The 17,882-nt window shown below is 46.3% G+C and overlaps 1 protein-coding gene across 1 annotated transcript in view; it reads left to right on the top strand.

Annotated features, from left to right (window-relative positions):
- The first annotated feature begins 421 nt into the window (after positions 1–421).
- The window catches only part of LOC146772751 (uncharacterized), a 37,260-nt gene continuing 19,799 nt past the window's right edge, over positions 422–17,882 (top strand). The window contains exons 1-2 of the mRNA XM_085637437.1: positions 422–570; positions 13,729–13,851. Of these exons, the coding sequence (XP_085493563.1) occupies positions 465–570; positions 13,729–13,851 (229 nt within the window). The 5' untranslated portion in view covers positions 422–464. The remainder of the gene's footprint in view (positions 571–13,728; positions 13,852–17,882) is intronic.

Raw genomic sequence — 17,882 nt, 5'->3', positions numbered from 1 at the left:
TTATGGCAATATACTTAATGGAGGTCAAGATTCTGGATGAAAACGGGTCGAGGACCAGAAAGTAATTGATAGTAAAGATATGAATGGTGCTTCCGACGTGCGTGGTGCTCCCGAGCAGGTCAGCACATCGGAAGCCTCCGAAGACAGAAAGCACTGATCTTACATTAGACATACATAAACAAAATGAACCGTCTCTAAAATTTACAACTCAACTATTGTCATGTTCGGACTACATCCAGATTTGACTAGTATTTATTTTTCTTTGATATGCTGATTGTTGGTGCCGTATAGATTTATTTTTAAACCCGCATTGTTATTACCAGCAAGAATAAAAACTCCCTTTCAAGATGGCCGAACCCGTTCTGGCTTCTAATGGGCGTGTCCTTCGGCGACCTATCCAGGCGTCTTTCGTTCATTTCCAAGGAGGCTTGTCCTTCCCAAGCCAATGACTCTCGTCTCTGTCCATGCTGTGTGCCTGCTGCTGTATTACTTCGGACTGTATGCGGTGCACCATGTGCAGGCTAGTGCAGCGCGGACTCCTGCTGTTCTTGGTGATGCGGTTGGCGCAAGGTAAGTACTGCTTCGTCCCCGTGACCTTGGGAATGAGGCTGGCTATAACAATCTAATTAATTCTGTATATTGCCACGTGCTTTGTTTCTCTGGATTGCATGCGTTACTTTAAATGGAACCATAGAAGGGCAGGTACTCACTATTTAGAGTACCTGTTTGCAGTCTCCAATAGGATACATTTTGATTAGCTTGGAGACTTGGTTTACACCAGAGTAATTAAAATGCTGTGTAGAGAGCAGTGATCGAAGTGTATTCAAATAAGTATGGGAACTGTGCTGCTGCTTCTAATGGGGAAAGAGGTCAAAGCTGTGGCTAATAAACGAATGTTTTGGCCTTTCACTGTCCGGTAGCTACATATAAAATAATGCCCAGCTAAAAGAAAAGTTAATTTAAAATAAAAAGCGGTTACTCAGTGTAGTGCATTATAAAGCCTATATTAGTTGATGCACTTCAGAGGTCTGTGTGTAAGCATAGAACCACAGAATTAAATCTTGGTTTGTGAATTGGAGAATAGTTACTTGTGTATTTTTAGTGCAATGAGGTCACAGCCTGCGACAGAAAGCACTGTGAATATGAAGTCATTATTTTAAACTTGCATTATACACAGTATAAGATAGACTGCTGCAAAGTACGCAAAAGATAAAATTGTGCTTTCAAATATAGATTTTAGTAATACCCAGACTGTACATAATGCATTTTGTTTACATGACTGTCCCTTCAACATCTCATCAGGGGTAGTAGGCGGTATTTAAATACAATTAAAAGCACACACTTTACAGCTTAGTTGTATACTCTTTGCACTACCGCTCAAAAAGAATAATTCTTTGTCATTGCAAAGCTTTGAGTGATTCGATCAATTAAAGCCAGTACCGGCTCCCAAGCATCCCTACTTTTGCACATTACTATTTAAGTTTGCAAATTTACTCATTGTGCACATTTTAATTTCTTTCAGGCCAGCAGTCACCCTGGCAGAAAGGCTTGTTTAGCTGTCTGCCTGGCCTTGGTTTCACAGCTCCGGAGACCCATTGAATGACACTTGGCTCAAGCATTTGAACTATTGGAATTAACCAACTGTCCTGGTTGTCTTTTTACATAAAGTAGGGGAACATATTTTCATAGATAAAAAAGGATGGGCGCGTCGTGCCCCTTTGATCCCACCCACTTTGACCTCTTGTGGAGAGTGATGCCAACTTCATAACCCATCTATAATACCATAAAAGCTTGAGGGGGGCTAGCTGATCAAATGATAGGTCAGCCATCCACTAAAAGATCCAGGGGATTGTAGAACATATGCGATAATTTCTCCACGCTCCTTTGGTTTAAACATATCTAAAACATTGTCATATTAGATGTACTGGAAATGCCGCTGTATTTACCTGCTTAGTGATGTTATTTTGGCTTTGAGGGATTGAAAAGATATTTCAGATTCTGAACATTTCAATCAAAAAGTCCTTTGTGCATGACTTATAATCACCGGTCCTCACCTGCCCCAGGAGATACGTAGCTTTTGCTATATTCTGCTATGTTCTTTGGCAGATTCCTTGCGTGAAAAAAGGTGCAACCAGTGATTCTGCCATAATTTAATGATATGCACAAAATATATTTAAGTGCATATTGTTTAGAAAACCTTCTTTTGAATACTATGCTGGTTTTGATATGGCCCTTTCAGGACATTCACAACAACATGTTCCTCTTTGACGTTCCAGTGTTTATTTTGGTCTCTATATCAAATACAAGAAAATATTGTTAAAAAAAAGTGGAAAATAAATATTTTCCTCTGTATATCTTGAGCTAGGTAAATCAGCCTTCCCACAATAACTTTGTATGCATCAATAAAAAAGGAGGATGCTTATAGTTGTATATTATTACAACGAGGTAAACCTGTTCGAAAAGTACGAGGAAAATTGAAAAATGTCCATCAGTGGGATTGTTGGAAATGACCCTTTTTGCTGTTACCCCAAACTTTTTACCTTCCCTCTCCTATTTTCTCTGACCTCGTTTTTGTTCGGTTAATGACTGGGTACTTTACTACTGCTAACCAGTGCTAAAGTGTATGTGTTCTCGCCCTAAAACATGGTAGTATTGGCTATTTCCCAATTGGCATATTTTTTAAAAAAAAATAGTTTTTATTCGTCAATAAACACACAGATTGCAGGCCCCTGAAATCCCAGAGGTACCTGCCGAAGCCTTACAAACATAATATCATTGACGTTTGACATTCGTAAAATACTTGAAGATGCACTTCATATGAAAAACAGACCCCCGACCCCCCCCAACTCCCGGATCCCCCCTGACTGCACCAAACCATGACCAACAAGCAACATCCTGTATGAGTATAGACTAGACAGTTCCGACCCCGGGCCCAGATTAAGCCCTTCCTCCCCAGGGGAACTAAAGGGACTCCTCTTCCCGCTCCTCCGGGACTGGCTCCAGGGGGATACCCCTGTAATCTGCCCAACGCTTCCATATCTTATAATGTTTACGTGGACACCCCCTGGCTGCAAATATGGGGAGCTCCAAACCCATGCTAAAGTCCAGACCCCTCTTCCACTCGTTCAGAGAGGGAGCCACCGGAGCCTTCCATGCCCGGGCGACATCCCTCTTGGCCAGCGTGAGGCCCAACAGTAGCAGGTGCCTCTTATATATGTTTCCTCCAATATCAGCCATGACGTGCAGGAGTGTCAGCTTAGGGTCTGCGGGAAGATCCCAGCCCAGCACCTCGGATAGGCAGGATAGCACCTCTCTCCAAAAACGGGATAATGAAACACAGAGCCATACCGTGTGAAAGAAGGAGCCCTCCTCCCGCCCACATCGGAGACACTCCGGAGATGCGATTAGTCCCGCCCGCCACAGCCTCCTATGTGTAAAATAAACCCTGTGCAAGTTTTTTAATTGAATAAGGCGTAGTCGAATAGCTATGGTTGCCCCCCGGGGCGAGGCCAGCACCTCCATCCAGTCCGTCTCATCGAGGGGACCAACATCTCCCTCCCATTTCCCCTTTAGATACTGGAGCGAGGAGGAGCTGTGAATGACGAGCGTTCTGTATATCTTGGAAATGTTTTGCTCTTTGAGGTCCCCCATGAAGAGCTTTGCTTCCACAGGGCTAAACTCGGCTATGGAATCCAAACCCGCTAAGCTGGGGGAGAGTGCATGGCGGAATTGAAGGTATCTATAGAACTGTGTCCGGGGCATGCTGAATTCTTGTTGTAGATCTTGAAAGGACTTCAAGGCGCACCCCCGTATCACATCGCCTATGGTGGAGATGCCTATCCGATCCCACCCCTCAAACCCGGACAGGGCCGCCATCTGTGGTAGTCGCCCATTGTGCCACAGGGGGGTTTCCCGCGTGAGCACGTTCCACCACCCAATTCGTGTCAGAGCCTGGCGCCATATCTGCAAAACTACCTGTGCCGCCGGTGGCAACCGTGCCCGATACGGGGCGGAGTATAGCAGGGTATGTAGTGTGTGTGGGGCCATAAGTCGCTGTTCCACCGCGTAAGCCAGATCCCACCTATCCCTATACCACCACTCGTTCAGGACCAGCAGGTGGGACGCCTTGTAGTAGGAAAGCATATCTGACGTGGCCAACCCCCCTCGTAGGTTGATAGGAAACACGTCCGCAGGGCCACCCGAACCGCCCCACCCTCCCACAGGAACTGACCCAGGGTCGAGTTCACCCGACGGAACCAGCCCGGTGGAATCATATACGGATGATTCTGTAGCTGGTACAGAAGACGGGGAAGGGCCACCATCTTAAAGATCGCGGACCGACCGAAAATGGTGAGCGGCATGCGGGCCCACAATTTGATGTCTTGGCAAATACGATCCCACACGGGCACCACATTACTCTCCCAGGAAACCGCCGTGGTAGTTGATAAGAACACCCCTAAATACTTGAGTCCCCCCCGCCGCTATCTGCACCGTGGAGGCTCACCCCTGCAACTGAGTCGGACCCCCTAATACCCACAGGGTAGACTTCCGGGGATTCATGAAAAGACCCGAAGTCTCTCCAAAGAGCTGCATAATACGGAGTAGCCGGGGCCCCGTGCGGTCAAGATCTGTTAGAAAAAATAAAACGTCGTCCGCATTGAGAGCTATGCGATCGAATAGTCCATTCTCCCACTCAAAGCCGGAGATTTGCGCGTCTATCCGCACCCAGGCTGCCAAAGGCTCCATGGCCAGGGCAAACAGATAAGGGGACAGGGGGCACCCCTGGTGTGTTCCATGTTGTACGGGGAAAGTCATTGAGGTCGCCCCCGCTACCCTGACCGAGGCCGTAAGCTCCGTGTATAGAAGCCGCACGTAGGATATGAACCGCGGACCAAAATTCAAACGTTTCAGCAGCAGGAACGGATATCGCCAGCTAAGGGAGTCAAATGCCCGATCCATATCCGCCAACAACAGGGCTGCTGGAACCCCCAACCGCTGCACCTCGGCGATCGCAACGTGAGCCCGCCGAATGTTATGCCGCGTTGCGCGGGATGGCATAAAACCCGCCTGGTCCGGATGAACCAAAGAGGTGATGTATGGCAAGAGGCGGTTAGCCAGGGCTTTCGCCAAGATTTTTGCCTCCACGTTAAGGATGGAAATTGGACGATACGAGGCGTGTTCCCCCGGGGGTCTGCCTGGCTTGTGGAACACCACAATTTCCGCATGCCTCCAATCCCGAGGTAGCCACCCACAGTCCCGAGCCTCCTCCACCACCGCCGTGTAATGTGGACCTAATTGGAAGAAATACTTCTTGAAAAACTCACTCTGGAACCCATTTGGGCCCGGGGCCTTGCCTGGGTTGAGGCCACCCAGCGCCTCCCCGAATTCCTCCACCGTAAACGGGAGATCCAGTTTAGTCCGCACCGCCTCTGATAGAGCCGTGATAGGGTGATCACATAAAAACCGCTCTACTTCCGTTTCCGTGAGACATTCACTGGGGCTATATAGGCCTGCATAGTATGTAGCGAAACTATTGGCGAGCGCACCCGGATCCGCATGAGGTGTGCCCTCCGGGTCTACGATCCCCGGGAGATCCTGGGTATGATATACAACTTGACACAACCTGTGCAGCATCGCACCTGATTTATCCCCCCATTGGTATACTCGACTCCTGGTGGCTAACCAGGCCTGGCGTGCCTCGTCGAGCAAGAGAGAACCGTACGTCTGCTGTGCGTAGAGTAGCTGCCGGTGAGACACCTCACCCCCATCCTCCCGGCCCTTGTGCTCCAATTCCGCGACTTCGGCCTCTGCTTGAACCAGCCCCTATTGGCGCTTGCGGCGGGCCGCTGCGCAGTATGAGATATAGTAGTAGTGTCGGCTTCCACGCCTCCCACAACATGTCTGCCTCGGACACGGATCCCACATTCAGTGTCAAGTATTGATCTAATGCCGTAGTCATATGTGCCCTATAGTCATTTTGTTGCAGGTGCCACACCGAGAGCCGCCAACGAAATGGCCGCCCCGCGCCCCCCATCCGTAGGACAGCAGACACTGAGGAATGATCCAAAAGCCCTCGCGGAAGAATCTCCGCTTCCTCCAATCGGGACACTGCGGCCCCAGAGAGTAAAATGTAGTCGAGGCGGGAGAAGGAGCCATGTACTGCCGACAGGTAAGTGTATTCACGGGCAGTACTGTGGCTGCGCCGCCGAGCATCCACCCATGCTAGGCCACCGACCAGTGCATTGAGTTTCGTAAGCCCACCCTCCCCTCGCCCCCGGACTGTCGGTCTCTTGAGAGATCCATCACATCATTCCAGTCCCCCCCTATAATCTCCAGAACATCTGGGATGTCCGCCCAGAGCGCCATGAGTTGTTCAGCAAATGTCCAGGACGGGGGGGGGGGGGGGGGCGTACACACTACCAAAAACTACCTGTTCCGCCCCTATCTGCCCCAGAGCGAATATATATCTCCCATGTGTGTCTGCCCAAGTCCGATGATGCGTGAATGGGACCCGTTTGTGTACCAATATGCCTACGCCCCTGGAGCCCTGAACAAACCCTGAGTGAAACACTTGTGTGTAGCCATAGCGCTGGAGGCATAGGACTTTCGTCCCCAACAGGTGCGTCTCCTGTAAGAGCAGTACATCAGCAGCGGCCCTCTTCGCATATTACAGGATAGCCCCCCTCTTGATCTTGTCCAGGGCGCCCCGGACATTCCAGCTGAACACTTTTATTGTGGCTAATCGCCCACTGGCCCCCCCCGAGAATCTGCCGCCATGGGAGGTATGACAATAATATGGTAGCAACGAAGAGACTCCGAAGTCTCTCTGCCCATTCCCAGCTCTGTACAAAAGTGCAGTCAACACCCAACCTAAAACCCCGACTAACCAACACACCCCCCAACCCCGCCTCCCCCACCCCATACCTCACAAACACTGAAGTACCTGTCGCGGTGAGAGACATCCTAAGGCCCCAACCGTGGACCTCAGGAGTTCCCAACCAATGGATCTCCAACTTGTCTCCCACAACTAAAACACAGAATCCCCACCCACAACCTGCTACGGTGGTATCTGCCCTTCACGCCATTCTCCGGGGCCTAGGCAACCCCACGCCCAAAGGAAGATGAAGCAGCCGAAGGCTAGCCCATGAGGCAAAGCAAACATAACTCGAGCCCAGGGAACTCCCGGGCCCTCAGGACCCAGATGGCGGACGACCAGTCACCAGGCCAGCCCCACGCTGGGCCCCCCCGGACTTATTGCGACGGCGGGATCTGGGACGCCATTGTCTCTTTGATAATCCCTGCGAATTGTTTCCTGACGTCTCATTCTGGGACGAGTCCGATTCCCTACCAGGGGGTGTATGAGGACGCAGCTTTACTGTCTCATCCGTCCATTTGAATACTTCCTCCGGCGAATCAAAGAACAACGTACGGGACTCATAGACAACCCTCAGGCGAGCTGGATAGAGAAGAGCGTAGGAGAGATGACCATCGGAGAGATGAAGTTCTCGCAGCCGAGCCTTGGCCGCCAGGAAAGACTGGCGCTACTGTTGGACCATGCGCTTGTAATCCGGGAAGACGAGGATGCGGGAGTTTTCAAAGTGAAGAGGCTCGTTCTCTCTGGCTTGGCGGAGAATGACATCCCTGTCATGATAATTAAGGATTCTAGCGATGACTGGCCGCAGACGGGCACCCGCTGGCGGCTTCTGGATAAGTGCCCAGTGCGCCCGCTCCACCACGAAGCAGCGGGACAGCAACTCAGGCGGGTCATGGTAGTGACAAACAGCCTATTTCATTTTCCACTACTGTGAGACCTAGTCCTTTTGTGGGCTAGCATTGGGAATTCCCGTATATACTTTTAAGTGGTAAATCCTGTCCAGAAAGGAGTAGCTTTCTAATGTTCGGTATGTTTAGAATGGTAATGATAAATCCTCCTTACTTTAGAAAGTTGATATTTCTCTGTGCTTGGACTGGACCTCTGTGAGAAGAACTGTTGTGCTACTTAAAGGACTCAACTTAAAGGACTCAACTGGACTGCTTTTCTGGAAGGGCTGCTGCCTGCTTGTTGCCCTGCGACTCCCTGACTCCACTGAAGGAGAGCTGAACTCTGCCTTCCATCCAAAGTGATATTCAAGGGCTTGCTGCCTTTTCTACTGTTTTCTGAAGTCTCAGGGACACAAAATGCTTTCTGAAATTCTGTTGTGATGCTGGGCTCTGCCTTCTGCGGGTCCAGCCCTTGCCTGAGGTGCCTCTCCAGTTCTGGACCTTGGAATTGAGTGCTACAGCTGTCATTCTACAAAATCGACACATCTCCTCCCTGCGTGTAGCAGAACCGGCACATCGACCAAGTTGCTGGGATAAAAAGGGCACATCGCCTCAGAATATGCGCTTTACCTTTAGAGATCGATGCATCGGACATGATGTCGCCACCGCTGCAGCTTGGTGAGATCGACGCATCACCTCAACTGCATGGCAGATTCCAGCGCATAGCTCGATGCCTCTCGACTCTGGCACCCATCTTCACTCCTGGGGCTGCGGGGCTTGACATCGACGCATTTCGTTGCTTGCAACCAGGAAAGGTACTGCGTGGGTCCTGTAGCCAGTTGGCGCTCTATCGCATTCAGCCCAAACTTTGACTTTGTACCAGTCCAGAGCGACCTAAAGTAACCTTTTTAGAAGCTACTTGTTTCTAAGCGCTTTACTGCATTTATTCTCTTAAGGTTCAATATCTTGATTAAGGCTTAATTTATTTTTGGTTGGTATTATTTTGTTTATAATATAATAATCTGTTTTATAAACCTGAGTGGAGTCCTTTTGTGGTGCATTCATTTTGTTACTGTGTTTGTGTTTTGCACAAATACTTTTCACATTGCCTCTTTAGATAAGCCTGACTGCTCTGTGCCAATCAACCAGAGGGTGAGCACAGGTTATCTTTTAGCATGAACCTATCCTACCCTGACTAGAGTGGTGCTCCCTGCCTGGATGCATACATCAGCCAACCAGGAATCCCATTTCTAATTAGGGCGCACAAACGCCTGAAGGGAAAAGGTTAGTTAATGCTCTGTTTTACTATTATATGTCGCCAAATACACCCTAATGCCAAATACATTGTGGGAACTTTAACATTACTCATGTAAAACACTACACCAAATTCACTTAAACCCTACCACAAATGGCATTGGCTTCCCCAATCTGATTCTGCTCATTTCATGAACTTGAATGTTGTTTAGAATTAAAGTTGTATACTTTGTGTTGTCTGTGCCGTATCAAATTTAAAAAATCATTTAAACTAGAAGAATCTTATGTGTATATTATATGCATATGATTAAGTCCTCAGCAGATATGCTTTTCTTAGAAAACATTGTCAATCCATGCCTCCTCCTACAGAGAGCTGTGAAAATAACAATGTTAATTACTGGAAGATTTACTTAATTTCAAAAGGATTAAACCTGCTTTAGTAGTGAACGCATGAACGTACTCTATTGTAGTGAAGGTTTTGCGTTCTGCCTTTCTACTGACTCAATTGTGTTCTGGTCCTTTAAAGCAGATGCTGAGGTTTAATTCATGAGATCCCAGATAAGTGTGTTATAAACCCCAGGCATTTACAGACAGGTGTGGTGTAGTAAAAGTCCTCACCTGCAGCAGAATTTCACTGTGGTAAGGAGGGTAAAATGCCATCACCTCTTACCTACATGCCATTTCAGAGGCACCAAGCAAAACAGGTTCTCGCCTGTTGTGCTGTTTTATAGTTTATTGGGTCGGAAAAGAGTGAACTTTGTATCATATGGACTCCTATCTTGAACAAATTTAGTGACTGATCACTGGTTCTCAACTACAGCCTTGTCCCTTAGTTTGCGCCCCTTTTTGGTTTATAAAAGCACCTAAGGCAAAGAAGAGAGCTAGTGAATGATTTAACATTGAATATACGTTTAGGTGAAGTATTACAAAATCTTAATTTAGGTGTAAAAAAACCAGGAAGTCACTGAAAAAAACAAAGATTCAAGTGACTGTATGGTTAGGTATGGCAATATCTTACATTAAAAACCCAAGAACTTAACTGAAAAAAGCAAAGCTTGAAGTGGCATTCTATTTAGGTGAAAATGCCGGTTACCATTTTAACTCTAAAAATCACTGGAATTTACCAGTTATAAATAATAGTAGTAGCATATATTGCACATGCACTGCTTATGACCTTATATATTACATCATTCATGATATGTCCTATGACATCATTGATAACTTCACTGATGACATTTGAAATTACATCATTCACAGCAACACTGTGCATGGCAAGTGCACAAGCTACAGTTCCTTGAGTTAAATATAACCGGTTAATTTTATTGGTTTATGAGTTTTAAATGGTATTTTTAACTGATATTTTCACCCAACTATAATATCACTTTAACCTTTATTTTTTCAGTGATATATACACACACACATCTTATAGTTGTTTCGCCTAGCCGTTTATATCCATTGCTCTGTTGATGTGTCTATCACATATTTTTTCCACCCATTACAGCTATTGCAGCATGGAGAAGCGAATCAGCCCAGTTCAGTTGTTGGCCACTTCATTTTGATTTCTGCACTTTCAGAGGGAATGCAGCCACATACAAAGAAGGTCTGGGCCTGGGACTCCTAGGGCACAAAAAATGTGTCTGATATATTCTCCCCCAACAATAAAGTTTTACAATAACCCTGATGCTGGAAGCTGGCTTTATATGTAGTGTACCAAAATGAGGTATACTATGTAGAAAGTGCAGATGACCCTTCTTGGCTTACAGGGCTTAAATTAATTGTTGCAAATGCTCTCTTTTCTGGTAGTGTTGGCGAGCAGTTTAGGCTTATCAGAGCGTAGTGTTAGGCATTTGTTGTACATGCAGAGTCAATGAATGAGACAGACACTCAAGAAGAAACTCGTGACAAATTTAGACAAATTTTAGACACCAAGATCATTGGAATCGGGTGGGTACTTTAGACGTTATCAAATTTTACAGTAAAAATAGCGGAAAATGACAGCTGACAAATTTGAGGTATGAGCCTAGAATGCATAAAATTATCCTATGGGAGCAACATTCAATGCTTAGAAACACTTACAGACGACTTAGAGTACTGTTCTTCTGGACTTAAGGTAAGTAGAGGCCAAAGTCCAAGAAAGCACTAAGAGTTCAAGTTTACCTGCCCTGGGGTGTCCTTATGCAGAGGTGCTTTATGTGGCAGAAGCCTCGAATGTTACCTGTTAAAGTCAATGGCAAAAGTACCTGTAAGAAAAAAGGCTGCAAGGGGGCACTGGGGGACTAGTCCGGCAGAACCAATGGGGGGGCTCAGCTCTTTAGGATCTCAGGAACACAGAGACACTGTTGGTTTGTGTGAGCCCGGGCTGGGGAGCTCAGGTGCAGAGGTGTTCTGTCCAGCAGGGCGGTTTGAGTTAGAGGCTCTCCCTTTTCTTGGTGTTCCTGCAGAAGCGGGAAAAGAAACACAGCAGGGCTGCTCTGATGAGCTTGAATCTCTGAGTCCTTCGACATGCAGGTAGGTTTTATCGGTGGTGGTGTTCTGACAGAACATAAACAAGCCTTGGTGCTTGCAACTGGCTCCGGTACAACGGGTATTGGTGCAGGGTGGCTCCTGGGGGTCCTGGCGACTCCAAACTTGGCAGTGAGACAGATCTGACCTCCTGGAGCACGAGGACTTCTTGCTGGGGTGCTGTTTTCTCAGTGGGCCCTGTGTTCGACAGAACGGTGTACTGGGCAGCTGCAGTCGGTGCCTGCTGATGCAGGGGAGTGACTCCTCCACTCCAAGGGAGATGCTGCGGGTCGAGGAAGTGCTGAACAGACCTCGATTGGTTTTGGGAGGCTGTTCTGCTTCTGTACAAGTTTGGTGTCGGTGATTGTTGGAAGAGCAGCAGTCAGGCAGGGGTTTGTGCCAAGGTAGATGCTATTCCTCAATTCTCACATCTTTGGCTCTTCTTTGTCTCTCCTCTGGCAGAAAATCTGGTTACTGGTATCGGGGGGGGGGGGGGGGGGAGGGAGGGCACCTAAATACTAATCTTAGCGACATTAAGGTGATTGAGGGTAGTAGCCAATGGGCTACTTACCTATGGGCTCACTACACCCCTTATATCACCCGTTCCTGTGGGGAGTGAGCATAACCCTGTCCCAGAGTTCCTAATTCCACCAAAAACAAAATGGTGGTGCAACATGCCTACTGCATAGTTAATTTCCTGCTTTTCCTGATGCAAAATGAGCCTAAGGACAGGAGGTGGCATTCTCCAGGGCTGGAGGAAGCTGGGGTCCCCTATCAAAGGCAGCAAAGGAGTTGAAGCCTCTGGCCTTGAGATGCTAATCTCACTAGCCATCCTGCTGGAGGAGGTGTGAACACCTTCGTCCGCAGCAGGCATTGTTTCTGACCTCTGAGAGCTTGGGCTTTCCCTGGCAGGGGATCAGAAACGCATCTGTGGTGGCAGGCTGGAAGAGTCCGGTCAGCCAGCAAACTATGAGACTAGGAAAGTTTCAGGGGGCACCTCTAAGGTGCCCTCTGGGTACATGTCATAATAAATCTAGTACTGATATCAGTACAGATTTATTAAGACAAGGTGTTTAATATCAAACATCAGTATTTTCAGTGAAGCCATCATGTAGCTGGGTAACTCGTGGTGGCCAGTGCCCAGCACATGCCTTAAGATGGCTTCCTTGAGCCCTTGCAATATCTAGTAATAGAACTAGACATCACAGGGGCATACCTGCTCCTGCAGATATGTCCTCACATTTACTATAACACACCCTACCTTAGGGCTCTAAGACCTGCAGTAAAGGGTGACTTGCATATAGTTCATGCAATGCACTTTGGCATGCCACAGGGTGAGTGTGCCATGTCATGTTTTCACCATTTCACGCAGCCTGCAATTGCAGTCTGCATGTCATTTGTGTGCTGGTCCCTCAGGGTTACATAGGACATGCTACAGCCCTTAAGGACTCTCTTTAGTACCCATGTCCTAGGTAGCAGGGGTACCATTTACTAGAGACTTATTGGGGTGCTAAAGTCTTTGCCTATTGGATTACAATTAGGCTTTAACTAGTTTTAGCGGAAAGATCACTGGCACTGAGGTCTGGTTAACCGGCCTCAGTGCACTGTCAGAGTTGAAAACCATCATTTAGTAGTCAAAAATGGGGCAAAAAGTGGGGGAATTCAGGAAGGACCTCAAGGCCTGGCTCTTCGACTGAACCGCATATCAACCTCCCATCTCCCTTCCAGCGCCTTGAGACCCTTATGGGTGAGTAGTCGCACTTTATAAGAAACCTGATTGATTGATCGAACAGATGAAACAAAATTCCAGTTTCCTGCACATGAGAAAATAAATTGGCAAAAGAAAAAAGGGCTGGTAGCCATCACCAGAAATATTTGCTTTCCCAATGCTTGTATAACTGTAGACGATGACTATATATATATTGACTTTAGGCACATTGCATCTTTGAAAAGTAAGGGGGAAGGGAGCATAGAGGTGATGACTAGGCTCTGAAAGGACTGTGTAGCAAATACAGTAGAGAAGCGTCTTCCATCCTGCAGCTTTCAAAAGTAGTTAATCTAATTTCACCAATTTGCTGTGCCTCAAAAGAAAAGCTCTAAAAAGATTTTATATTCACAAGTGATTATTTCTGTGAAATATTATGTTGCCTAACAGAAAGAGAAGAATAATGTTTGCATTTTTTAACTAAATGAACATGTGTTTTCATAAAGGGTCCTCTGAAGCATCTTGTAGTTTGAAGCAACATGTGTGTGGAAATGGAGACTGCATCCCGCTGTTATGGAAATGCGATGGAGATGAGGACTGTCTGGATGGTGGGGATGAATCCGACTGTGGTAAGTTAACAAAACCAGCGCTGTACCTTGGTTTTTATTTCATTACCGGAGTACTATGTCTCTCATTTCAGGACACACATCTTTCCTGTTTCTTTCATTTTGTATTTTTTAGCTGTAAGGTGTAGGCGATATGAATTCATATCTTGTTTTATTTCTTAGATTGCTGTGCTTTCCACACAAAATGAGGCACAATAAGAATAACAGTAGAGTTCATAATAGAAACTTGATTTTTTCATTCACTTTACCTCTGAAGAGACTGTATTTACATGAGTGAGACATGCAATATACTTCCTATTGGTAGATTTCTCCCAAAAGTATATATTCGGTTATTGTAACTTTTTTTTTAAAAATAGTTTTTTTACATTGGTTCATCTTTATACGCTGAAGAGATTTTTGCAAGTAAAAGAATTTCAACTTGCTCAAAGATAAGATTATTGCAGGGTTGACTATGAGGTGTGTTGGGTTTCGCCCAGGTAGATCAACTGAGATTACTCTGTGTATACCAATCAGGATTTAATGATACAAAGATGACCACACCAGACTGATCAAGCTAGTAAAAAAAGCTGCACCAACTTCTCGTCCTAAAAACTCTTGTCCATAGAGTGCTGCAAGATGACATTACTACGACATATCTAATGGCACAAGGGCTTTCTACTAGGCACATACAAGAAATAAACAACAGCAAGGAACTCCGTGGAGTGTTTTAGCTAAGCTGTGAAAAATGCAGAATGCAAAAAGCACACTACAGTTCCCAAAATAAGGTCTAAATGAAAGAGATTGGTGCTTAAAGAAACTGGCACTTGGCGTAATTCAAAGCCTTAGCTTGGAAGAACACTGCCTTACATTTGAAATAGACTAAATATCTTGCCATTGGACTCTGATTCCGTATTCCAGTTATGCAAGTGAGCACTTAAGGGAGACCTATTGCATTTGTACCTTGCTTTAAATTTGGGATCTAGAAGGAGAAACTATGTCTGTGGGAATGTATATTCTGGAACGAGCACTGACAGGAAATCGGAGAGCTCCTGGAGGGCAGTGATAACATTGCCGTAAAAACATTGGTTTAAAGCCCGTCTGCCGGATGAACCCTTATTGTTCAATCCGCCTAAGGTCTGTAGAGTGGCTGGTAGATCGATGCATGTGTGTTGGTGCATAGGTGGATAAAGGACAGGTGTGGGTGGGGGAATTAATATGTGGTGTAGATGGATGGATTCATGGGTGTTGGTGGATTAGTGTGCGAGGATAGACAGACAGATTAAACCACAGTGATGGCAGATGGTGGTGGTGATGATGATGATGATGATGATGATGATGGTGGCAGGTGGGTGGATGCATGGTTGTTGCTGGATGGATAGATACAATTGTGGGTTGGTTAGTTGTGTGGGTGTGTGTGGCCCTGTATTTCGGATGTTTGCTCTTTTTATCCCGCATGCTTAGGATGTCCTTGTGCCAACCCTGCCTCAGGAACAGAAGCAGAGATTTCAGACTTCTCCCCATAAAACATTCTCTGCGGAAAAGACTGACCCGAATAGTTGCTGCTTCATCTGTCAGGAGGCTGCAAGTTGCTAGATGCTATCACCAGAGTAGCATGATTTACCCCTCCAAAAAGTATACACTGCAGAAAGTGTGCTTTTTCATTGAACTTAATGGCCACTGCACAGTTACACATACACTGCACCCGTCCATGAATCAGAAGCTGAAGTTCTCTTTACAGTAGTGCCTGACCTTAAAGTGGCTTCTGTGAGGACACCAACATCTTCAACGTCATGCACCAATAGTATGATTAAATTAACTGGCTAATTGTAGGATGTGGGTTACTGTTTGAGGGAGGTGAAGCCCTTCTCAAGTGGTAACCACAAGTCCTGTCAGGGTGAAGTCGCAAGCAAACCTCGCATTAACCTGTGCTTAACCCTCTGGTAGCTTGGCACAAAGCAGTCAGGCTTATCTTAGCAGCAATGTGTGAAGTATTTATGCAGCACTTCAAAAAGTAATAAAGCGTAAACACACCACAAGAAAAAACCCACCCACTTTAGAGAAATAGAGTAAAATGTAATAAATTATTTATGACTAAATTGACAAAATCCAATCAGTAGAACCGAAGATATGTAATTTTAAAGATTTAGTTGAAAATAGTGCCTAAAAGCACAAAGTGCTACCTGTGGTTATCTGGTCGTGCCGTACTGCGACAAAGTAACAAGTTCAGGCTGACGGCGATGAAGCGTCGGCTGGTTACAGGGGCCAAGTTATGCCTGCTGAACAAAGTACATTATATTCGGGTTGCAAGGTCCCATGTAGAAGATGCGTTGTGTAGCGGTGGTTCCGATGGACTGCGGGGCATCGGCGTGCGGCAGCGGTTCCATGGGGCTGCAGTGCGACCAGATGCACCGAGATGTGTCGCACAGTGGCGGTTCCGAATAGCTGTGGGGCTGCGATACGAAGACTTGCATCGAATTGTGCCACGCATTGGCAAGATGCGTCAAGAGTGGCGGGTTCCAAGGAGCTTCGGGGCGATTGAGTCACACAGCTACTAGGACTGCAGCTGGGCTAGCAGAGCGCTTTCAAGCCCACGTCCAAGGGTCCAGAACAGGGGTGGCACCACTTGGGAGACAAGAATCACAGCAGATAAAGTCCAGGTGCTGGGTTCAAGATGGTTGGAGCCTTTTCTGTGACTGAGGCTCTGATCAGGAGGCCAGCCAACTACCTCTTGGAGTCACTCTAGGGGTCCTGGGTTCAAGATGCAGGCCCAGTCCTTCTTTATCAGGCAGCAGAGTATCAGTTCTCCTTGCAGAGCAACACAACAATCCTTATGAGTCTTCCATGGGTCCAATGTACTGAAGAGTTGGGTCTTATGGTGCATTATTTATACCTGGTGCCCACATTGAAGTAGGAGAAGGTTTTGGAGGTTTCCAACTCTACAGATGCTTGGAATTTCCTGCCTCTCTGCCATGGCCCCATCATGTCTTGGGGTCATAAAATACTACTATTAAACTTTTTGAGTGTGCGCTAAGGCAGAGCCTTTCTGTTGTGAAAATGTGGTGGGTGACAGCTCTGCCCCCCTATCAAGTCAGAGATGGCCTATCCTGTCAACACCTATTCCCCCTTTGTCTCACTGTCTGGGTGCAATACTCAAAGATCATCTGCACGTTACACCTAGCCATGTGACCCAGGATACAGGCACCAAATGATTAGGACAAAGTGCCAACTACCTAAAAGCAGCATTTTTGGAATTCTGACTTGATATCGGACTTTACCATTAAAGAGGGTTTTAGATTGCATTTCTCTAGATACCAAACTCCACATTCCTACCTGCTCCTAATTGAAAGCGATCACTTATTACATGTAATAAGGTAATCCAGTGTAAATGTAATAAGGTAATCCAGTGGTATCCTATGGGAGATGTAGGCTTTGCCTTAGTGAAAAACAAATGTAAGAGTTATTCACCACCAGGACATGTCAATGTTAACAACAAAAAAAACATGGTCAACCTCTTAAATACACTACACCCTACCCTAAGGGTGAATTGTATATATTAAAAGGGAAGGTCTAGTTCTGGCAAAAGGTTTATTTTGCTTTGTCGACTTGGCAGTTTAAAACTGCACACACCGGCTGCATTAGCAGGCATGAGAAATGTTTAAGAAAAGACTACTTAAGTGGGTGGCACAATTAGTGCTGTAGGCCCACCAGTAGCATTTAATTTATAGGCCCTGGGTACATATAGTACTACTTTACTAGGAAATAGGTAATTAAGTATGTCAAATGGGTGTAAGCCAATTTTACCTTGCCTAAAAGAGAGTGCACAACCACTTTAGCATGGTTAGCAGTGGTAAAGTGTGCAGAGTCCTAAAGCCAGCAAAAACAGCAGACTGGAAGGCAAAAGTTTAGGGAAAACCACACCAAGGATGTCAGGTCTAACAGTAATGATATGGAAAAAAGGTGTCGCTGTAGCTAAACACTACAAAGCATGCTTGTGTTTGGTGCAAAGCTTACAATTCTATATAGAATGCTGACCACATATTTTAATGTGAACAGTT

This window comes from Triturus cristatus, chromosome 12 (genome assembly GCF_964204655.1).
Source record: "Triturus cristatus chromosome 12, aTriCri1.1, whole genome shotgun sequence".
Classification (NCBI taxonomy): domain Eukaryota; kingdom Metazoa; phylum Chordata; class Amphibia; order Caudata; family Salamandridae; genus Triturus; species Triturus cristatus.
The sequence above is the reverse complement of the archived record's forward strand: the minus strand, read 5'-3'. Positions and strand labels throughout refer to the sequence as shown.